The sequence below is a fragment of the Daucus carota genome, chromosome 8, assembly GCF_001625215.2.
Source record: "Daucus carota subsp. sativus chromosome 8, DH1 v3.0, whole genome shotgun sequence".
NCBI lineage: Eukaryota > Viridiplantae > Streptophyta > Magnoliopsida > Apiales > Apiaceae > Daucus > Daucus carota.
This window is the reverse complement of record NC_030388.2, coordinates 15,109,283-15,135,094: the sequence shown is the minus strand read 5'-3', so window position 1 is coordinate 15,135,094 and position 25,812 is coordinate 15,109,283. Positions and strand designations below refer to the sequence as shown.

The 25,812-nt window shown below is 32.2% G+C and overlaps 1 protein-coding gene across 2 annotated transcripts; it reads left to right on the top strand.

Annotated features, from left to right (window-relative positions):
• Positions 1–104: 104 nt before the first annotated feature.
• Positions 105–25,323, top strand: LOC108199394 (uncharacterized). 2 transcript variants are annotated; one of them, XM_017367194.2, is made up of 10 exons: positions 245–384; positions 699–2,330; positions 2,441–2,786; positions 4,010–4,094; positions 5,058–5,114; positions 8,348–8,407; positions 8,544–8,765; positions 15,521–17,104; positions 18,408–18,486; positions 24,628–24,767. In XM_017367194.2, the coding sequence occupies exons 2-9, from the start codon at positions 767–769 to the stop codon at positions 18,441–18,443; spliced, it is 3,954 nt and encodes a 1,317-aa protein (XP_017222683.1). In that variant the 5' UTR covers positions 245–384; positions 699–766; the 3' UTR covers positions 18,444–18,486; positions 24,628–24,767. The 2 variants fall into 2 exon arrangements, with proteins under 2 accessions (XP_017222682.1, XP_017222683.1); XM_017367193.2 differs by lacking the exon at positions 18,408–18,486 and having other exon boundaries at positions 105–384; positions 24,628–25,323.
• Positions 25,324–25,812: the final 489 nt, after the last annotated feature.

Here is a 25,812-nt window from a genome sequence, read left to right as displayed (position 1 = left end):
AAACGTGGTCTCCATATATCCCTACTGTGATCATCATAAAAAAGGAAACTTTATATTATCTTGAAAATCACGAATATAAATGACTAAAAAAACCGGGTTGTTGCAAGGACAAAATCTCCCCGGTTTGTTTTCTTTTCGCCCCAATTCATCTTCCTGTTTCCTGAATCAGACACCGCCTTCGCACTACCATTAACACCGCTCCATCTCAAAATCCTCTAGTTCATTCTTTTCGTTATCATCATAATCATAATATTTAATAAATTAAACTTTTTTCTTATTTTAATGTCATCACCACCATCTCATCATCCAATCTCGATTATCGATGCAAATTAGTTCAATTTCTATATAGACAAGTCAATCCGCCGTGTTCCAATTCATCCTCCGGTAAGTATTTGCTGATGTCGAAAATTTAATTATCGTGATTATTCAAATTGAGTGAATTTAATGTAATTATGGAGTTAATAATTAGGGTCTTTGCAGCTATAATTTGTGGTGTTAGTGGATTGTTTGATGTTTTTTTTTATCAGTTTGTTTTTATTGATTTGCGGTTTCGAGAATTCGGAGATTGAGATAGTTGTTATGCTGATCGAAAAGTGGTGTTAATTTCTTGTTTGTATGTGAATTTACGTGTCAGGCTTGAATTTTAGCAAAAGCGTAAATGATTACTTTGAGTTATCTATTGTTTGGCTTATGTGCAGGAAGAAAGGATATTAGGCTTGTCAATTTGTTGACACGCTGGTTTTTGGGGTTATTTGATTGTTTGAGTATGGCTTCTAGTTCAGGTCTGGTGATGAATGAGACTGATTGTCCTGATCGGGAAACTGCTGTAGATGTAAGCTTAGGTAAAAACGGTCAATGTTCCTTAGAGTGTGGAAAAGATGAGAAAGAAGAGTGTGGGGAACATGATGAGGATGAGGACGAGGATGAGGATTTTGATTTTAATCCGTTTTTAAAAGAAAACCTGTCGATTGAAGCTTCTTCGAGCCTAAGTTCTGAAATCGAAGGAGTAGAGGCTGATGTTGTTGATAGTGGAGAAGGAAATTCTCCATTTTCAGTCACTGCATTGTTGTCAAAGCCAGTAAATCAAGTGAAAGACTATGCTGTAGGTGATAGTGAGAATGGAAGGGTCGTTACAGTTGCTTCTGATGATGCCAGCAAAGTTGGAAGAGTGGGTGTGTCTGCCGAGAATGAAGCTTTTGTTGAAAAGGATAGTGTTTTAAGCAATGGGAAAAAGGTGGTTAATAATGTTGTGGGACATTTAGATACCAGTGTACAGTCTACAAATGTCATAATGGATGTAGATGATGAGGATGCTATATGTAGGCGTACTAGAGCTCGATATTCTCTTGCTAGTTTTACACTTGATGAACTTGAGACTTTTCTTCAAGAGACTGATGATGAGGACGACCTGCCAAATGTTGATGATGAGGCTGAGTACAGAAAGTTTCTTGCAGCCGTTCTACATGGTGGAGATGCTGATCACATGGCAGAAAAAGAAAATGAAAATGTTGATGATGAAGATGAAGATAATGATGCTGACTTCGAGTTGGAAATCGAAGAGGCACTTGAGAGTGATGTTGATGAAATTTTAAAGTCACCGGCCCAAGTTCGAAACTCTGAGGGAGGTGGTCGGCGGCCTGAAACTAGACAGAATAAACAGCAGAAATCTTCTGCTCAGCTAAAAAAGAAAAGTTCCGGGCATCTGAGTATGCCACTACGCCCCCTTTTACCTTATGTACCAGTTTTATCTTCTACTGCATTTCAGGAAAACCTGACAAGGCTTGAGAGTGCTTCACATCGCCAGCCTTCTTCTGCAATTGATAGCACGCTGAATGGATTTACTCCACATCAGATAGGACAATTGCATTGTTTAATACATGAGCATGTTCAACTCCTTATACAGGTGTATTCTTTATGTATATTTGAGCCTTCTAAGGAGCATATTGCTCCTCAAATACAGGGAATGATTTTAGAGATTCTTAATAAGCGTAATCAAGTATTAAAATATAGAACGACACCATATCCAAGTTCTTATTTCTTTCCTCCATACATCCGTCCTTCAGTGTCGAATGAACATGAGATTTCTTTACAAACACAAGACACTTCTCCATCTCCTATAAATGCCTCAGAAAGTGACAGCTGTCCTGAAAATAATATAACATTGCCTCCTCATAGTGGCAGACATAAATCTGTTTCTTGTAGCAAGGAAGGTCAAATACAAGCCACTGAGGGTCCCATGTGGATGCCTTCTATAAATGGCCATGTACTGTCAATTCTAGATGTAGCTCCGCTGAATTTAGCTAAGAGCTATATGGATGAAGTCTCTTCTGGTATGCAATCTAGAAGTAATTATGCATGTATTTAATTTTTCTTTATGCGTTCTTTAGTCTGATGACTTTAGTGTCTCTGACGTCCATCATGTGTTTGGCATTATCGACAGCTGTCCAAGAGTATCAGAGGCGACATGTTGGAGATGCTTGCGATACCCGCTTTGAGAAGGAACCTTTGTTTCTATTGAAAAATCTCGACCCTCATGCTAATGAAGCTCAGAGAGGTTCTGAAGCTGTAACTGGAAAGCCATCTTCAGGCAATGATCAGGGACTTAAAAAGACACTAGCAAGTACACTTACTGAAAGGAGCAAGAAGCAGTCTGTGGCTCCAGTCCCAAAGCAAATTGCCAAATTAGCTCAGAGATTTTTTTTTCTTTTTAATCCTGCCTTGTTCCCACATAAACCCCCCCCTGCCTCTAATGTGAACCGGGTGCTTTTTACTGATGCAGAGGATGTGTAAGTTCCGTTTTCTGTTTCATGTATTTTCCTCGTCACAATTTTTGTTATTTGTTCATGAACTCACTTTCAACTATGTTTTTATCATGTCCCTCGGTAAATAACCCACCTGCTTTCACTTAAGACCCTCTAACTTCTGCCCTACATTTTCAATATTTGTGGTTAATTTTGGCCCTTAAAAAAATTAGTGAATCCATGTTGTTGCATTTTTTTTAAAAATCACTTGCAAGGCCTTATAGTAGTTAGGTATAATCACATTTTTTTGGTAGTATTAATCAGCTGCCTGTTCTGTCCTTAATATAAATTAAACTATACAATCTATTCATACATGGGGAAAGTCAAGGGAACATAGGGCTTGTACTTTATTAGGAGATCGCAAGAGTCAAGATTAAATATTTTTGCAGTAGATATGCTGAGAAACCTATGAATGCGATGTGACTCAGAAAATTGTAATTTCTTAGCCAAAATAATTATTAAAAAAGGTTAGATTTTTTCAGTAACATGATAATGGAGTTCATGGGGTAATGTTTTATTCCTGCATCAGGGCATATCTTCCAATCAATTTCCATGGACAACATTGAATGGAAATAAGTCCTAATCTCCACGGGAAGAAATATATTAGATTATAATGTTCTTGCACTCTCTTCAAAACTAATTGTCTCAATAAAGCAACAACTAGATATAAATATTTTATTTCTGTGTGTTGCATGACACTTGTACAGTGATATAATTGACGAGTCAGGGAAACGGAGCTCATTGAGTTCCACTCTTACCTTGTAGAAACTTATTTGCTTCAATTAAGTGTTTAACTACCTGTAGAGTTGAAATAACATTGACTGAATAATCGAATAACTTTATTACGCGGACTCAGCTGGAAATGTCCAAATGGTATCTGTCCAAAAACCTGACTCGGGAATAATCTTGAATCTGTCATGATTTTAGCCTATAGTAAGTGTCGGAGTGTCAAAACCCATGTTCGAGTGTCTGTAATGGGTACTGGGGGCAAATATGTGTCAGGTAAGCAAGAGAAATAGCTTCCAAGCATAATGAAAATCTAGACTTTACTTTTGATAAATTTGTCTTTGCTTTTTCTGGTGGATATTGTTAGTGATGGTGACTTTTATCCCCTTGGTATGCTTGACTCGCGTATTATAATAATTTCTTATATTTATATCTATTGAATATATAACAATGTACCATGTCAAACTTGAATTTTATTGTAGGTTGTTAGCGTCGGGTTTGATGCAATATAATACGGACTGGAAGGCAATCCAGCAACGTTTTCTTCCTTCTAAGTCGAAGCATCAGGTAACTCACATGAATTTTATTTCGGATATGTTACAGACTAAATAGAAATGTTGAAGAGATGACTTGCCTAGCAAACTATATAAAATATGATCCAGTTTACCTGTTTAAATAATCAATTCTGTCAAAACTGAAACCAGCCAATTTTGACTTTAGATGGTTGGTTGGGAACTTGTTTGTACACTACTGTATATACCTGTGATGTACAGTGCAATATGAGTTCATTCAATACAAAATTATACGTTACAACAGCTCTACAACTACAATACTGAAACATGGTATCGGAGCCTATGACGAAGTAATATATGCGTATATCATCTCTCCTTTTACTTTCTTACCTTAATGCTTTTCGTTTTAAAAACTCGTTCATGAGCTAACTACTTTGGTATGTATACTGCGTAATAGTTAATTACTTGTCTCGTGCGTCATAGTAATTACTTGTCTAGTGCATAACTAATGGAATATAATAAACTTGTTTGCATACCTGAGGATTGTCCTGTATATATATATATTCTTGACCTCTGGTTAGAATGAGCAAAATGAGATGGGATGCAATGAATAATAAGGGATTAGAAGTAGGTGGAAGAGGAGGACGTGAGAGGTAAAAGCAGAAACAATGAGAGGGCAGTGAAGGACATATGTAATCACACTGGTCTATTGCGGTGCTTTTGCTTAACAAACATGGAATGAGAAATTGATTGCGGTGCTCTAGATTTTATAAATGAGGTGGATCTAAACTTATCCTTTACTTGGCCATCCTTATTTGTATTCACAAGGAAGTCTGTTTTTTTACATGGTAGCCTTGAAAAATAAGAGGCCCACTAGTTGGCTTTTGGATTGATATCCATTAACCTATACTAGTAAATATTATGGCTCTTGATAATTATATGCAACTCGATTTTGATGTAATAAGTTTTGTTTTTAAGAAAATTTTGGTGATATTCGTGATGCATTATTGCGTTTCAGATCTTTGTCAGACAGAAAAATCGTTCCTGTTCTAGAGCACCAGAGAATCCGATTAAGGTACGTGACTAAGCACTAACTTTTATCACAAACCTATGTTTTCATCAGAATTGTAGTTCTTTTGTTCAGATTTTTTTTTCTAGTAATCTATTAATTTTAATCCTCAACCATCTTCGTTACCTTAACCACACACTGTCTCTATTGGATTGCAAAATATTATTTTACTCTCCAACTCATTTGAAGGTGGATTCGGAACACATTAGGAACACAGTTTAAGACCTAGAGAAATTCTATATTCAATAATTTAGATAAAGGTTTAAAATGGTGGTTGTCGTCATTGTTTAACGTATTATTGGGATCTAGAATATTTAGTATAGTTTAGAAATATTAGTATATTCACATTTTCTTAGCAAAATACAAATGAGGCGATCGAATTGCAGAACAGTGTACCTCTGCCAGTGATGTTTACAATACACTTCAGACTGCATCTGAAAGTTTAATAGTTAAACCAGCTACAGTGCTTTGTCTTGATACCCTTTATCAAGCTAGACGTACCTATGTTCTAATATCTTTTAATCCTTTTCCTCATTATTCAAATTTACATGTTTATCCTGTATATCTTTGAAACATTAGAAAGCTATAGTGTACCTCTGATAGACTTTTTTGATGCTGGCATTAGCCAAAAGCCAAGGTCTTCAAATTACCATTTTGCTTGACAGTTCCTGTGTGCAGAAAATGTCTATAGTCCAGAGCAGCAGGATATTTTTTTGGCATGTTTAACCTCCTGGAATGATTATATTTTAGCATATTATCTAGACCAATAAGTCATGGCCAGCAATAGTATTCCTTCCTATATGTTGTATGAAATGAATTATTTTGAATTTTTTGTTGGTTCTATTAAGTTTATGAATCATGATGGGGATGGCAAGGAGATTGGACATTTCTTGGTAGAAATTGTCATGCAGAGCACAAAAATCCCAATAGCCAAAATAATTATCAACAGTAATCTGTTTGAAATGGTTGATTCCTGTTGATTAAAAACTTTAACAGCCTCGTGGCAAAAAAAAACAAAACAAACTTTAACAGCCTTCTACAAATGAAATTTTGGGAATTAGTTTTTTGTTTGCCCACTGCCAGTATGTATGCATTAGTCAACCACATTTTGCCTCGGAATGTTGAGTTCCCTTGCATCACTCATGTTATGTTGTGAAAAAAGTTTTTAATGCTATGCTTTCTATTGAAGAGCACTCTCCCTCAATTGATTGTGAGTTTTGACACTGATATGACAGGGATAGAAACAAGGGCGATGATTATGGTATGACTTTGGATGTAGACGTTGCAATATAAAAATTTCAATAATCAGTGTTGTCCTCGATAATAATTTGTAAAGTAAGTACTAATATTAGAATTATCTCAAAGTAATGTGCTTACCAACCCTAGAATACAGTTTAATACCAGTTTCACTGGGTTTTCTCTTAAGCTTAAATGCATCACAAAATTGTTGGTTTTAGCTTTAAAGATATTGGTCTAAATTCAATATATACTGATCCTAATCTGATTGTTTTTTTTTAATATTTATCATGAGGTGATAACCTCTTTATTTCTCGTGCATTGAAACTGTGTATCACTAAAGTGTATTTTAAATCAAGCTTAGAGAATTAGTACCCTCTAGGAACTAAAGGATTAAAGTCTGTCTTGTGAAATTAGAGACACAGTCTGTAGTCTGGAAGGAGATCCGTGCCTTTTCGAAGCGAGGTGCACATGTTACTATCTAGAGTTTCAATTATATGCGATATTTACTGATGTAATATGAAATCCTTTTAAATATAACCCTGTCTCTGAACACAATAATTCTATTCTAAATTCAAGGCACCTCCACTGTAGACATATGCTACATTTGGTTGGAGGGAAATAGAATGGGGTAAGGAAGGAATGGAATGAAAATCGTGAAGTGTGAACAAAACAATAGGGGTAAGAAACGATGCAAGAGGAAAGATTAATAAATAGCAAGGAAGTTCATATATTGTGTGGTGAGGTTTGTGAAGAGAATGAGTAGGAAGAATGGAGCATCCATTTTGAATTGGTACGTGGATCTGAGGTGCGGTTTATATGTTAGATGATTGGAAGTAATGGAGCATGGAATGGTAATTATTATTGTTTACAAATAAAACAGTTCAAATTTCATTCCTCTGCCTCCCAGTTTCATTCTGACCAATTAAACACAACATCCGTCTGCATGAAGAATTGAAAAATCTGTGGTTGAACTGAATTTTCTGTAAATCACATGTAGTGTGCAAGATAAAGCAGTTCTTTTTCTTATCAGTATGTTGGTTTTCATTTTTTACTGTACTAAATAATCTCTATGGTGGGCAAATATGCTTATGCACTAAACATAATTAACGGTAGAATCAATTTCATCATACAACATCCCCAACTTATTAATGCCTTGACTACACACCATTTTGCCCTTAAGTTTATAGAAGATTCACCATCTTTTACACCACAATCATGATTGAAATCTCCAGAACAATTGTTAAAAGTAATAAAATAATCACTCTTGGCTAAAGTCTCAATTTGGACAGTCTCACAGTCCTCTACTTAGACAGTTAGACTTAAACATTCTCAATCGACTCATTCGGTTTTTCAGGATTGAAACCCTTTCGTGACAAGACAATGGAGTTATATATGTTACGGGAAGGATTAGAATAAGTTTGAAAACAATAGTTGTAATTGGGTACAACATGGTTGTATCATAAAGTAATACGGTCGTATAGTGACAAAACACCCCGCTAATTCATTAAAAAATAGCAAGAAACTTACTGAATTGTAAACCCAGATGAATTGCTCACATGTGGTTAATGTTGTAACATTATATATCTTTCTTTTATGTTACTAGGATTCCGCTAAAAGTGTCCAACATGGATACATTTACAAGTATCAGGCTCAGCAACATTTTGAAACATGTGCATGCTTTTGGTCTAAAAACGTGTCTAAATTGGAAGTGTCTATGTCCGAGTGTCCATCACGGGTACTCGTGTTGAAACAAAGTCTCTTATTCGATTGTTTTTTTAAACAAAAAATAATACATAAGAATGCCACTACAGGTCTGATAATTTTTTTGAGCGGTTTTTAGATAGAATTGAGCCTTGGAAAATGCATTTAATGATTAATCTGATTGATACCTTCGTTTCTGGTAATAAGTATGCCGTAATCTGTGGTATTATATGAAATTACTATATAAAATCACTCCACAAGCTCTTTACAAGAAACTACTAATTGAATGCATCATACAGGCAGTTCGGAGGCTAAAGAACTCTCCCTTGACTGCAGAGGAGATAGCTCGTATACGAGAGGTACTATGTCATCCATTATGTTGGACCATTTTATTTGACATACTTTTTGATGTAGTTGCTGACTTCTCATCTTTTTTAGTATTTGTTATGTGATTGATATATTTTTTTTGACTTGTTGATCAAACGAATTATGCAGGGGTTGGTGGTTTTTAAGAATGACTTGATGTCTGTCTGGAAATTTGTTGTGCCTTATAGGGATCCAGTCTTGCTACCTCGACAGTGGCGCGTTGCTACTGGTACACAAAAATCTTATAAAGTCGATGAGCAAAGAAAGAAGAAGAGACGGTTATATGAATCAAATAGAAGAAAGAGCAAACCAGCAAATCTTGTAAAATGGCATTCTCCATCTGAAAAAGAGGTATGTGTTCTGTTATATATTATAAAATGTTTCCCCCGACTCCCTGAGTATACTGTTGTTATAAACCACCACCTGCTTTGCCCCTTAAAGGTGCCAAACCTATGTGAGAGGGGCCATGGTGCCTTCATGTAATTAAGTGCTTCATCTGTAGTTGAAAATATATAGGTGTTTCCTGCATTTGTCCTTCGATTTTACCATATAGGGATTTGCAATGGGTTGGCTTTTGAGGTAAACATATGCAAACCTGAAAGTAATTATTAGATCCAGATCCAATCAAAATCCAATTGGATTTTGAAATTTGAAATCCAAACCTGATTCACTGGGTTTTGGATTAGGTTCGTGTTTACTGAAACCTGATTTTAAAATTCTGGTAAACAAGTGTTTTGAATATTAACATGAATTTTATAAAAATTAAAATTTAAACAATAGTTAACACTTTAAGCATCACCAATCAGTATTTTTTTTGCAAATGTTGAGGATTTAAAATACTAAATAGAAGATCCAACATATTTGGAATATGAATATGTATGCCACTTTCATGTGACGTGTCTATGTTTGTAAACTAAAAGCAAAAAATAATCCGTATTATGAAAAACAAATTATATATATATATATATATATATATATATATATATATATATGTAGGGTAGCACTCCATAGCATACCCTCTTATATGGAGTTATGTAGCACACCATTATAAATATATATATAATATATATTCTATTATATTTTTTATGAAATATAATTGTAAATTTTGATTATTAAACCGAAAACGACGTTATACAATTGTTTTATTCCAAAGATCATCTAAAATTACGCAATATCTCAACATGATTCTATAACAGAATAATAATCATCCTGAATTATTCTGTTGTAGAATCAGTTTCGAAAATATACTTTTTTTAATCAAATTTTAAGTGTTAAATTACTTAAAATAGATTTATTTTATAGTATTCTATATTAGAATCACGTTTTATATGTATTCTATAACAGAATTTATCATAAATTTGATGATTTATAGTGGCGCACTATGTAACTCCATATGAGGAGTCCATCTCTGGAATGTTGGCCTATATATGTATATATAAATATAATATAATGTATATTATATATAAAAATATATATACTATATCTAGTTTAGAATTTTGGGTCGGGTTTCAGTTCAAAATGCCTAATATCCAAATACAATTCCAAACTATTTTGGGTTTAAATTAAATCCAAATCCAAAAATCCGGGTTCAGTAAGATTTGAACGGTTAGAATGAATCCGGTATCCGTTGGATTTGATTTTTTTGCCATCACTTCTAAGTTTTACCATATTATGCATAAACACAACGGGGGCTGAAGTGAGATAAATTGTGTGGCTAGTTTTCTCTTTAGGTGTGCCCATGATGAATTTCTGATTATGCGCACACAATATACTTGCGAAGTGAAGTGAGGTGAACTCCATTTTCCTGTAAGCTCAAAGTCGTGACGTTAATTTTCATTTAAGAACCAAGACCGTCAGATACTTGTTTTTCCGTAAGGCAGAATTATGTCGGATCAGGGCACATATTGGGTAATACATCACTTTGTTGGCCGAGTGCAACCCATGTTCGCGTGAATACAACGGTAATCTGGCATGCTTGTATGTTAGCTAAGAGAATGCTGGTGAATCATAAGAGTTAATTGAAAAACGCACCTCCTTGATTCTGACCAAAACTCAATTTATTCCTGTACATTGATAACTGCAAATTTCATCCCTTGATATGTTTTGGCTTTTTGCAGTTATCGTTGAAAGTCTCAGGAGTAAATTATTAATTTAATAGTGCTTAATTACAGTTTGACCCCTTAAAGTATGACACATTGTACACGTATATCCCCCGAACAAAAAAGTCATACGTTTTTACCCCTCAACTATAAGACTTTTATGGTTTAACCTTTTTATTTAAATTATCTTTTATTTGTTTACTAAAACCTTTTATTAAACTTATCTTCCTATATTATTTTAAATTTTAAGAACTATAGAATCCTTATAATATATTTAAAAAAAATATATATTTTGAAAGAATATATATATTAAATATAAATTGGTATTTAAGAAATTATATTAAATTTTAAATATATGAATTTATATATATTCAATAGAAGATGTATATACTTGACATAATTTCTTTTAATAATATGGTTGAATAGTATATTTAAGAATGTTTGCAGTATAAAAAAAATCTTTGAAAGCATATATGAATTTAATTTAATATGACTTTTACCAGATTGCTAACTTTCAGAAATTTGGGATATTACATCATGCATAATTTTTTTCATATAATAATCTGTTTTTTAAGTATATTTGTACAATTTCTAAAATAATGTAGGATATAATTTAATATAATAATTTAGCAAGAAATAAAAATTAATTAATTTTACTAAAAGTTTTGAATTGTACAAGTCTTATAGTTGAGGGGTAAAAATGTATGATTTGTTTGTTCGGGGATTTGCATATACATTGTGTCATACTCTAAGGGAGAAACTGTAATTAGGCATTATTAATATACTAATTTGCCTTTCATATATTTAACGGTAACACTAAAGTTACCCGAAAGGTGTTTATAATGCGGAGGCAATGATGCAATATGCAATTACCAAATGTATTGGACTAAAATGACTTTGATCAGAACAAAAGAGAGGTGTGTTTTGCAATTGATCCGAATCATAATAAATTATTTCACATGTTAATGTACTCCCTCTGTTTTTTAATATATGACGTTTGACTTCTTGGCACACACTTTTAAGTGCTTTGGCCGGGTAGTTAAAAGTAATCCCTCCGTTTCAAATTAGATGTCCACTTTAAAAAAATCACACAGTTTAAGAAAGGTGGATGTTTACAAATTAGTTGCATTAAATGATCAAAATATGTGGGGTGAGATTGATCTAGGAAATATAAAGAAGAGATATGTGGAGTAGAAATGATTTTGGACATATGATTTTGCATTGAAAGTTGAAGTGGACAAGTATTTTGAAACACAAAATTTTCTTGAAAGTGGACATATAAATTGAAATGGAGGGAGTATTATTTTTGAAATTTTCTTTTTCTGAATAAAAATATGTAATCAAAATTTTAATTCACAAAAAAAATCAATTGAAAATATTAAATTTTACTATCTGGTCAAACCACCTAAAGGTACGTGCCCAAGTCAAAAGTGACAAAAAAAAACAGAGGGAGTATACATTATGTGTGTGTTTCTTTTCTATTATCTGATCACATTTTGAAATTTCGAATATTAGTAAAGCAATTCATTTTGATCAAGTCAGGAATCAAAAAGGTTAATCTAGTCAGATGATTATTTCAATATAATTTTATATTTATATAGAGAATAATATAGAATATAAATTAATTAAACTTTACCAGATATTTCATATGTCTATATTTTAGTAAATATTACCAGATATTATCATATTAACAATATATAGAAAACTATTAATATTTATATTATAAAATTCTATTGTTATATTAATATCTAGGACTTCAAATGTAAAAGTATAATTAACAAAAAGTTCAGAAATAAGATGAAGCAAGTCAAAATTATTAAGCAAATGAAGTTCAGACTTGTATTACTTTTACTTCTCTTGCTTCCACTTTCCTCAGGTTCATTAACCATATCTATGCGAATACTATAAACATCCTACCCCTTTTATATTCCTCATTGGAATCCAGCAGAGCTGATTGAAAAGACTTTTAATATATGCACTTTGACAGTCACCTATTTTTGAAGCAGTTCTATTTCATGTCATAAAGTCCTTAAATGATTTCGCTGAATGCAGCCGACTTTCACTAATTTCTCTATCAAAAACCTAGGAGGCCAATTTGTACTGAACATGGTGGGAAAGGGTTGCTTAGTGCCTAGGCCATCGCATAGAGCGCGTTTTAGGACCGTGATTTTACCATAAAAGGTATATGGAGCTACTTTGTGTAGGATCGCAGATGCAATTTGACCAACAGAGGAAACCAATCACTTAAGTGAAGTAGGTCTGTATAATATGATTATCTTGAGTCTTGTTAGTAAGTTGACTTTATGTTGGTGTATTTCGGTAGCTGGTCTCTTATTATGGACCAAAAATGTTATTGGGAAAAAACGTGACCATCTTATATTTCTCTCTTTACTTTTACCTGGTTATGAAAAAAGTCTAAGTAGTGGAGTTATTGACTACTCCTTCCGTCCCATTCAATTGTATACGTTTGTTTTTCACTGCTTGGCACGCATTTTAAGGCTCTTATAAAATATAGTTCTATAACCTATTTTTAAAACTTTCCTTTTTTTTTGTATAAAAATATAAATGGTACTCCCTCCGCCCCCCTCAATTGTTTACATTCGGGGACGGGGGCTCGGCACGCATTCTAATGCTCTCATAAAATATAGTTTGATAAATTATTTTGAACTTTTTTCTTCTGAATAAAAGTTTGCTATCTAAACTTTTATACAAAAAAGAAAAATTTCAGAAAAATGTTATGGAACTATGTTTTATATGCGCCTTAAAATGCTTGTCGAGCAATGCAAAAAAAGTGTAAAGAAATGAGAGGGACAAAGGGAGTATATTTTTATATAGAAAAAAAAACTTAAAAATAAGTTGTAGAACTATACTTTATTGAAGCGTTAAAATCCATGTTGCTTCCCCGTCCCCCAATGTATACTATTGGCTAGGACGGAGGGAGTATGATTTTTTTTAGTCAACTTTGTGAAACCTCCCTTAAAAACTTCGTATTTTGCATGAAGCCTAACTATGATTAAAGAAAGACCAAATAGGTGTTTTCTATTATTTAATGCTTTTTCTAGACAATAGTAAATGAGAACAGGAATACGAGATATATTTTAAGTAACTTCGTAGAGATAGTTAGTGATATTTAGTCATATTTCATGTGGTTATATCTTTTTACGTCCTTTGGAAACCCAAGCCATGGTTGTTTGGAGGGATTATAAATCCCAGATTATTACCCTACTTATCTCAAAATTGTAAAGGATTATTATTACATGAATTAATATTCCAATCATTATTTTAGTCCATTTCTATGGGATCATAAACCATGTGAGAGAAGGTATTATAATCCCATGGAAATGAATCAAAAATAATGATTGCAATACAATCTCGTGGAACTATAATCCCTTGAATTTCAAAGAAAATAATGTAGTTATCCCGGGATTATAATCCTTTCAAACAGACATGGCCCTGGTATCTTCTTGCTAAAATTCAAATTTAACATTTAATTTAAGCATTACATGTAAATTAAGATTTCGGTTTTAATATTAAGCAGCATATACCTAGTTTTAACTATTAATTTTAATTGATTGGAAGATCAAATAATAGAAAGGAAAAATTATAGTAAATACAAATTTAAAGAAGTACTATATATTTTGATAAATTAAATATAAATCTACAAATGAAACTAGATAATCTATGTTATAATGTGGATTAGTATATACATAAAAATAAAATTTAATTAATAAACATGAAGTGTATATATTAGTCTTTATTTTAGTGCCTTAAAAATATCTTTATTTTTTTATGTAATATATATATATATATAGGGATAGGATCAAATAAAAACTTTTTTAAGTTACAAACTTACAAACTTTTTTTTTGAATTTTTTTTATTCTCCTAACCTGTTAATCCTTAGTTATAGAAAGTATTTATGTTCAAAATTATTGAAAAAAACGTCACAATTTTAAAAATAACGCATAGATAAATTGTGCATTCAACACATTTGTAACTGGGGTTCAACATTGGGTGTAGAACATTAGTTATCATTGTGTTAAATACATTTATAGAGATGCTTAAACTATACCTCTGGGGTTTGGGTAGGGTCTAGAAATATAAATATTGGTTATATAATAGGTTTAACTTAGTTTTTACATTGAAAAATTAGTTTATGTACTTCTCCAACACAATTTTAATCGATGTTTAAGAAAATATCTTAAAAAATGTTGAACTCAAGTTATATATATGTTGAACAAAAAAAGTTTGTAAGTTTGTACCAGAACCCTCCCCTATATATATATATAATAAAAACTAATGTAAAATAAAAATGTGTATTATAACGATTTTCACATATATAAGATACTAGATTGTATCATATGCGTTGCACATGTGATTTTAATATTTTCGTTGTAATAATATAGCAGATTGGAATAGTTAAATTTATAATTTTGTTTTAGAGATGTTTATATTAGAATATAATCTGTCTTTCAATTTGAATATTGTTTCAAATAATTAACCTTTTAAACTAGGTTTGAATAAGCAGGCTTATTGATGTCTTTGTAATAATATGTTTTATTACACCTGTTACAATATGTTTTTAATAATTAGACCCATTAAAATAGAGTTAAATATAAAATGGTTCACGAGAGGTGTATAACTATAATTTAAAAAATCTAATTATATGAATAGAATAAGCCGCTAAAATATATTATAAAATAAAGAGGGCTCTCAGTTGACCCATGACAGACTCAAATACTCACCGACCGACCATAATATTTGATCTTTCTGCTTTAATAGTATGGTATAGATACATGTTATGTTTACAGTGGAGTGTTACTTTAACCTAGAAAGATTGAACTGCCCTAAATGTAGTCGTTTTTAGTAAATTTTCACAATTTACTTGAGATGTATCTACGTTTCTTTATATTTATAGTAAACATGTCTATATGTATGTATCCTAGATGTATATATATGAAACTCTTTGTGATAATTCAAGTTTCTCTTTACCTACATTTTTGTTGCAGGACTGTAGTGCTGGTGAGGAGAATAACAGTGGAAATGATTGCATTGACAATGAAAATGAAGCTTATGTCCACGAGGCCTTCTTAGCAGATTGGAGGCCAGATACTTCGGGTGTTTCCTTGGAATTGCCAACCTCAGATTGTGGGCTAAAATCCATACCTTCTTACTTCTCGTCACAGGAGAATTGCCACACAAAAGAGCAGAAAGGGCAGGGTAAAAGTTGCGGTGTTCGAAATTTGCATTGCCAAATTGGTCAACAGTTTTCAGAGTCCTTAGAGAATTCTCCGTTCCGTGCATCATCTGACGGTACTCGAGCCAACAGTGCATTATCCAGTCATTTGAATAACCCCTTTTCTGATGTGCCTTCAAAATCCTCTGGACCCCAACCTTCTCCATTAAAATATCAAGCACGTAGATCTAGGACAGCCTGTTTGGTGAAGCTAGCGCCAGGTTTACCTCCTGTTAACCTTCCACCATCCGTCCGTATTATGTCACAATCGGCCTTTAAAAGCTATAAGGGTGATACATCGAGCAGTGTTTCTACTTCTCAGAATGGTTATCCTGGTCCTTCAACACCAAATACTGTTGGTAAACTTCTTAAGGTTGCCCAGTCAGGGACTGTGGATGCAATAAAATCTGGGCCTACCACTATTCCTTTGCAGAGTAGTATATCTCATTTGCACCCAAATGAATCAGTGCTGAGAAAGAGAGGAACTGTAGAAGATCAAGATGGGTCAGATCTTCACATGCATCCTTTGCTATTTCGGAGCCCCGAAGATAGGCGTTTGCCGTATTACCCATTAAACAGCAGTACTAATGCATCTAGTTCTTTCAATTTTTTTCCAAGAAATCAGCCTCTGTTGAATCTCAGTCTTTTTCATAATTCTAAACAAGTAAGTTACATGACTAGTCAATCTGGGAAGTCTTCAAATTCGATGGAAAAAAGGACATTATCTTTTGGTATTGACTTCCACCCACTTCTTCAAAGATCCAATGATGTGGACAGCTCCATAGTTGCATGTTCAGTTGCCGAGCAATCTCACTGTGCAAAATTGCCTGGAATCCTGCTTGCTCAATCCCAGGAGTCCGTTGGTGCTGCAATCGGTGATTTTCCAGTTTCTGTCCTAGATGTACCTTCTAACCCAAGTCAAAAAATGAATGATTTGGATCTGGATATTCACTTAAGTTGTACATCTACAAAGCAGATACCTGCAGAAAGCAGGAATGCTATTAACGAAAACATGACAAGAGAAGCATCGAGTGGTCATGTTTGTGGAATAAAAGATATTCAAAATTTCAATCCAAAGGACCGCACTGGATCTTCCCCAGAAGCTATACCTCCTGTGATTGGCCAAAATGTTGATTCAGTTTCCCATGCATCACTTCTACACAATCAATTTGTAAGTAGCGAGGTCGCAAATATTACTCCAAATCAGTTTGTGCCTGAAATTGTGATGGAACAGGAGGAGTTGAGTGATTCAGAGGATGAAATTACAGAGGACGTTGAATTTGAATGTGAAGAGATGACAGACTCGGAAGGAGAAGAGGAATCTAACTCTGACCATATTGACTTCCGAGGCATAAAGGTAGTTCCAGCCAACAAATCTTGTTTTTAAAATTCACGAGACATTCCATTAATTACCAAATGAACTGCAATGACCCTCCCCTCCCCTCCCCATCCACTTAATCCCAGAAAAAAGAATGATATAAGTAACAAATTATTATTAATTTAATGGTTATATATTAAACCTGGTTTGATTTATTATGTAGTTCAGGATCGTGTGTCTTCCCAGTTTTGAACAGCTGTGAATTTGTTTAACGACAAGATCTATAGCTCTTTTTTGTATGTTTTTTAATGTATTTTTTATATGTTTTCGGTTTCTTATGGATATATTTGATGAAAAATGACAGTAAACAGCAAATAAAAGATAGAGATTGATAGATTCAGAGATAGAATTAGAAGATTAGAGGGGAGGGGGGGGGGGGGGGGGGGGGGGGAGAATGATATAAGTAACAAATTATTATTAATTTGATGGTTATATATTAAACCTGGTTTGATATATTATGTAGTTCAGGATCGTGTGTCTTCCCAGTTTTGAACAGCTGTGAATTTGGTTAATGACAAGATCTATATCTCTTTTTGCATGTTTTTTAGTGTATTTCTTATATGTTTTCAGTTTCTTATGGATATATTTGATGAAGAATGACAGTAAACAGCAAATAAAAGATAGAGATTGATAGATTCAGAGATAGAATTAGAAGATTAGGGGGGAGGAGGGGGGGAAGAATGATATAAGTAACAAATTATTATTAATTTGATGGTTATATATTAAACCTGGTTTGATTTATTATGTAGTTCAGGATCGTGTGTCTTCCCAGTTTTGAACAGCTGTGAATTTGGTTAATGACAAGATCTATATCTCTTTTTGTATGTTTTTTAATGTATTTCTTATATGTTTTCGGTTTCTTATGGATATATTTGATGAAGAATGACAGTAAACAGCAAATAAAAGATAGAGATTGATAGATTCAGAGATAGAATCAGAAGATTTAGGGGGGGGGGGGGGGGGGGGAGGCCATTTTCATAATTTGCATAAAGAGAAATCGTAACGGCTGATTCTATTTATATCACTGCTCTGTTACATTTTAGTAATGACCTACTTCCCTTTCTAATAGGAGTACTATAGCATTGTGGAACAGTTAGCCTGACAACCCCTCCCCCCTTAAGAAACCACCATGCCCTCTTCTTGGGCATGAAGCTCTGCAGCACTGGTGGACTCTGGCACTATATGCATTCTGGACTGTGCATCTGCCAGTGTTGTCTTTACCCTTGCTGTAGAGAACGGTGCTGTTGAAGCCCATTAAGTTGCTAATCCATTTCTGTTGTAGGGAGATTGGCGACTTTCTGCTCAGTCAGGAACTTGAGTGTCTCATGATCAGTCCTAAATAAAGAACTGGTTATCATCAGGTAAGATGCCCATTTCTTTACTGTAGAAACCAAGGCCATAGGCTCCTTCTCATAGGTAGATATTGCCTGTCCCCTTGGTCTAAGGGCTTGCTTATATCACAAACTAGATTAGTTCCTGGGCCTGGTCATAATGTATTTATTAATATTGTTTTAATATAAATAATGTTAAATATATATAAGAATGATGTGTATTAGTTATATTATATGATATATACATTTTCTTATGTACACTGTACACTATCATAATATATCAAATTTCTAATTTTGGTTATTATTATCTTGAGTAACATAATTTAACTTTCTATAATTAATTAAACAATTTGATTTGTATAATTCATACTAATATGATTAAGTTAAATAAAATTATAGAGCCAACATATAAACGTGAGATATAAATAAAATAGTATCACACAAATTTAATTAATATTAATAAAACTGTATTGATTTTCAAATATAAAATAATTTAATGAATATTTTTAAAGGTATATTGATAAAAGATAAGAAAATGAGAATTAGTGGGACGAGAGAATGAATTAATTAAATAAGGACACATAAACCATCTATACTATATTATAATATGCCAACATTGGTATTATTTGTAGTATAAAAATTTGGTTATGTTTTTTTTGGTCATCTCTAAATTAACCCTACTTAAAAAAAATAAAATAAAATTCAACATTAAAAAGTTCTCTCTTTATAACTACAAGTCTACAACATATGTACTTTTACATCATTAAAAAGTTTCAAATAGTTTTAAAGACTAAAAATACTTGTGATGTACTATAAGACAAAAAGTTCATCATTATCCTTTTAAATCTAATTAAATTTAGTGAAAAAATAAAAAAGTAAAACTACTATTAATAACATATATTAATATTAGAAATACTAGCAAATATATGTATAACTTCTGAAAATAAACAGCAAGTCAAATAAAAAGTTTATATAAATAAGCTTGAAATTTCTCAACTCCAATGTCTTTTACTCCAAAAACAAACATGAAGTTATCATGTAAGTGATACAAGATAAATAATATTCTTTTCTTATAAACTGAAAAATATAATTGTAATTAGTTAAAAATAAAAAAATAAAACTAATATCAATAACATAAATTAATATTAAAAAATACTTATAAATAGATTATAAAAATATATGTTATTTCTACCACACATTTATAATATATAAATATGAATAAATATTGTAAAAGTTTAATCTTTAAAAGAAAATATAATCAATTTGTTAATAATATTTTATTAACTTTCCATATATTATCATATAATTTTCTATATAAAAAAGAATTTAATGATGTTAACAATAAAATTATAAATATAAAATTAGGAATATTTATTAAAATAAATATAAACAATCATGTAGATAATGAGAGGCATACCAACATGTCTCTTCTTAATTATAATAAAGTGTTCTACTCGAAAACAAACACAACCATCATATAACTCTTTTTTACTATAACATATAAACGCCAATACGAACCCGAACTATTATGTAACCCTATTTAATTATAAAGTCCCTGTACAAGAATATATAGAAAATATGAAAAATATGATTTAAAATTAATCAAAAAATACATCATTACATATTAATATTAGAAAAACATTCACCAATAGATAATAAAAATATTTATTATTTATACTAATGATTTAAAATATAAAAAATATCGTAAAAGCTAAATTTTTAAGAGAAAATATAATCAGTTGGTTGATATAATTTAATGAATTTTCAATTCATCAATACTAAAACACTAATAAAATGATGTTAAAATTTAAAATACAAATAATAAAGTTAAAATTATACAGTTGCCCGTGCAAGTTTAAGGCTAGTAACTCTTAAGAAGAAAAGCCATGTGTATGAGAAAAATTGATATGATGACATGTGGAAAGAGTGACACATGTACAACTTGTCCTTTGTTAGTTATAGGTGGGATATTAATTTACTTGAACTCAATTCTTGGTTTTTAGTATTTAAAATAAAGGAATCCGTCATACTAAAACATAGAATTGGATTTCCAGAACTCAAGAATCATTTCCCAAGTAAAGCCTCAAGTTTAATAAATCCTAAATATTGAAATTATCTACAACTTTGGACACAAAATTTAGAATCCAGTAAATATAAACAATCTTTATTATATTGTAAGCTTTAAATATTAAACATTCAAAATATGAGTCAATATACTTAAATAATTTGTATTACTTGAGTCTAATATTATCCAAGTCTCGATAAGTCTTGAATAGTTTTATAACCTATAATATTAAGTGTATCTTAGAACTCATCCAGAAAGTCTAATTCTTATTGATCTGAGATTCAATCATATCTTCAAACAACTATGTTGATTAATTACTTAGTTAGTATCCTCTCTGACGTCCTCGATCATCATTTGGTTTAAAGCCTCAAATATCATTCCATTTCATAAAAATTACCCAAAAGCCTCAAGTTACTCATGTAAAATTTAAATCAAGTGTTTATTTATTCACATCAATGGTTTAAAACATCTCAATACTAAACAAAGTTATTATCACTACAATTTCAAGTTACACAGGCTTCATTTTGCAACCTCTATGTATCCAGACTATTTACATTCTCGATCAAATGTTATATTGATCTGAATATTTATCTAAACCTTCAAACAATTTCTCTTTGTCCTCAACTGTATAACTACTATTTTCAAGGCTACTATACTAAAGTATGTTGGTATCAACCCCAACGAAAAATTATATCCTGAAGCATATAAGTGTGCCTAAGCAATTTCATATGTTTTATTTTTTTCAACCAACAATCTATATGTTAAAAGCTTGCTCATGTTTTTTCTATAATCTTAAAATTTACAATTGATATCCTACTAGTCTCAAATCCTTAGTTTTCCTCCATAGCTTACTGAAATATTTTCCACACTTTATTATATTTGATTTGATTCCACCTGTGACGCCTCCTCATCTTGGCTGATAACACTCATTGTCACCAAGCAAGACAATCTTAATATATTATATTTAACTCAAATTAAAACTCACGACTTTACTAGATTACATATAGGAACTTTCCAACATGGTTGCTAAGTCGGTAAGTCGAGTCGAGTCGACTGGACTCTCGGGCAAGTCGAGTCGTGACTAGTCGACAAGGTATAAAATTAATAATATATATTATATATACTTATATTTATATGTGTAATAAATTATATATGTCTGTTCTAACTTCTACATTCTCACTTCTAATTATGCATAAACAGCCTTGTTCGATGCATCAGCCATTCTGCAGATTAAACAAAGCTACTGTGTTTCTGTGTGTGTGTACTGTCATTAAACAATGCCTATTGCAACTAGTGACCACTGATTATAGAGTATGCAAGTGTGTGTAATAACAGAGTGTGTGTAAGTGTAAGTAATAACAGAGTAAACAAAGCTACTGGAATCGATTCAATCGAAGTTAGAAGTGACTGAGACGGCTTGGAATCGACTGGAGGCTGCTGGGCTTTTGTTTTTAGGTTTTGATACAACTGGGCTTTTGATTTTTATTGAATTTAAACACTAGTCGACCGACTGGGTCTTCCAGTCGACCCGACTAGTCGACCCAGTCGACCAGTCTGTCATAAGTCGGGTGAAATACTTACATCTGTCTAGTCGACCATCCCAGTCGAGCCCTGCACACCGACTACTCGACTAGTCGACGACTAGTCGAGCGACTCAACAACAATGCTTTCCAAATTACAAAACAACCTTGAACATCCTTCTTAATATGCACGTCACAATGTATATATTGGAATGACAATTCAATAAATTGTAACATGCAAAAACCATACAATTATGACTTCCATCTCGAATGCAGGAACACAAACAGAACTTTGTGGACCAATTTTCATGCACTAATTGATCAAATGATCTTTGCGTTTGATGACCTTCCTATCTCTTTAAGGATAGGATATCCCATACTTCGTTAAAATATCCAATCATGTAGTCAAATGTATTAAAGCAGCTTAAACAAAAGCCAATCAATAATTTTAATATTCTAGGTAATAAATAAATCATTAATAATTTGTGTAAAAGAAAAATGACTCTAACAAATAGGTCTCATCAACATCAGATATGAAGATGCTGAGTATACAGTGTCTAAGAAGTAAGAACATTATACGTATATAACTGTATAATAATAAAAATACTTACCGTACTGAAAATTTGAATAGTAGAATTTTGTTCAAGGTCAACACCACATTCTTAGTTATTATAATCTTAAAAGAAGACTTATCCAAATATTTGCTTTATCTTAGGTCAAAGGAATGAGGACTGCTGACAAATTTTGATAGTTACTCACTACTTTTATTCCATTCATGTCATTTCGTATTTTATTTTTTTAAAACTTATAAACACGTCTCTAAGAAGACCATGCCTTTTCTTTTCTGGGCAAAGAGGGAGTTAGGGAGTTGCCACTGTGTTTGATGGCAAAAAATTCAATTCTTTTTATTAAAAGAAAAGTCTTAATAATAATATAATTATTTTGAAATAATTTACTGAGAGCTGCTAATCCTTTCAACTTGATGCTGCTTAGCTGTACTTATGCTTTATCAACTTAGTCATCCAGTACTTATATTAGGAGGATAACAAGTTATGTTTATATTCTCACTTATTTTTAATATTTGTTTTACTTATTATATTTATATATTACTTTTCTGAGCATCAAACCTCTCATTATCTAGCTACACTCGATTGCCTCATGTGTTTCTTAAATTTGAAGCAAAAGCATTTTGTGTACCCTCTTGCTACGTTACTAATTTTTTTTTTCAATCAAACCTTATACGGATCCTTTTACCAGATTGATTCCATTGTTATTGTTCTCATTTTCTTTACTAACGGTTGATCCAAAATTAAGCTAATACATGCTCTGTTAAGTGTTATCTTATGTTTATTTTTTTTATCTGTTAAAGACCATATAAACTTGTTTACTTAACTGAATCACCATTTTACTCTTGTTCTCTGCCATTATTCATTATATATGTGTATATTTTAATATACCTTAGTTCTACTTTATCATGTACTCATCTACCCTAGTTGGTCGATATATGTGTGTGTGTGTATTAGTTAATATATCGGTATAGTTGTAAATCAATTACAATAAAGATTTTAGCCTGATACTAAAAGTCCCCAATCTAATTTTCTTATAAACCTAATGAAACATGTTTTCTCAAATTCTAGACGTGTTCCAAAGAACATAATTTTAATTCCTTCTTGTCTCCTGAAATTCACATATTAGTATTCTGACTTGGGATGTTACACTGAACCTGGGTAAATTAATCCCTTTGGAAGTAGAAGAAATTATAATAAATCAAGATCAACAATTATGAGTATGTAGGTATACTATATTTTATAATAATTGGGACTTGCAAATTCTAGTATTTGATGTAGGTTATTAATCCATCTGTCTATTTAATTGTTGAGTTCATACTGCATTAGCAACTCTTCAGCACTATTTGTCTCTATTCTTTGGTGGATCTCTCAAATTTTAGTTGGATGGCTGCAGGATCATATATATAAATATATTAATGCAAGGACATGAGGAAGAATTTTGTGTTGTGAATATTAAGAGTAGCCTCTAAGTCTAATTATATAAATCTGTGTTTAGGCTACATCACCTTGCATATTTTGAATTCCTTAGAGGCATCACAGTAAACCAATTAAATGAATTGTTAAAAACTTTGCAGTCATAGAGGGCAGTAAATGATTGTGATTATTGTTTGATAGTTTTGATACTTTTTCCTTCTTTCACTTGGCAGATTGGTTATATCTGGTCTTTTTTTTATTGACTGCTAAATGACTCATCATGTTTAATCTCCCTGGTTACCCATAAAGCCTTTCTAGAATGAAAACGAAAGGAACCAAGAGAAACAGGCTCGTTTTGTGTGCTTTTATTTTGCTATATATCAATTCTGTTAGTAGTTCCCCCAAGAAGGTAACTAATTTCTGCATGTATACAGTTTTTAAAGAAACGAAGGCTCAAGTTGTATTAGTAATCAACGCCTTTAATAGAAGGTCCTCGAGATTTGTATTGATGTCTTTGTCTGTTCATATATTGTTGGCTGCCATGTTCTTATTTATTATCAGCATGTAACTGCAACAATCTGATATTTGTCTGCTTTGTTTAAAGAATCTCTCTCATGTTGCGGCGAATAAAGTTGCCATGAATGGTGAAAGCAATATTGGACAACTTGAATCAAGGCCCCCGTATGAACCTGATCACAATGCCAGTTTCAATTCTGAAGGCAGCAAGCGAACGTTAAAAATAGAGGACCGAACGAAATATAAAGCAACTAGTTCGCTGTGCTTGACTTTGAAATCTCCACCTGCTTCACAGACTATGACCCCGAAGCAGCATGCAGTTGCTAGAAACCCAAGAAGGTCTGCTTGCAAAAACAAATTGGGCTCTGGTTCGAACAGATCGTGCAAGGTTACAAGACCAAGCAACAAACATGTATCGTCAGCACATGATGTAAACACCACTCAACAGCTCAATATGGATTCTATAGTCATCCCTGGTAGGAGACCTGGGCAAGGTGCACATAATGGTAGTTCCAGTTTACACGTGGATCAAGATGGATATCGTGGTTCCGTTATGGCTGTAGACGATTTTAATCATGTAAATAGGAGGGATTGTCGCAATACTCACATACCTTGATGACTAGGTTGTGATTAGTCTTCAAATATATATATTTCTAATGTGATAGATAGGTGCTAAGTGGTAATGTGTCTGTGAAATATTATGAATATGAATTCCATTTTCAGGTGGAATTTTCTTGTATAGCATTGATTACACTATATATAATTTTCTGGGATTTGGTTTTAATGCTTCTGTAGTGTAAAGAGGTTATGGCAATTTGGTACACCACATGGAAACACGACATGAAGAAGACAGAAAAGTTAGTGTTTGGGTTTTAGTTTTTGATACACAAATATGAAGGTATGCGACCATGAAAATACACGATGAATTTTATATACACAAATATACACGATATATATATATATATATATATATATATATATATATATATATATATATATTCCCTGTTCGTACATAATTATATGCAAATATAAAGATTTAATATATATTTCATAAAATAATACATAAAAAATGTATTTTTAAAATATATTTTAATTAAATTTTATTATAATATTTATATTAAATGTACACGAAAAGTACACGTGTAGTACATGACACGTTTCGAAATTGATATGAGTTTGATATTAGGTACACAAATTCTTCTAAACGGTTCGGGTATGGATTTCACGTTCAAGTACCTCAAATACACGACACGAAAGTACACGTCACAACACG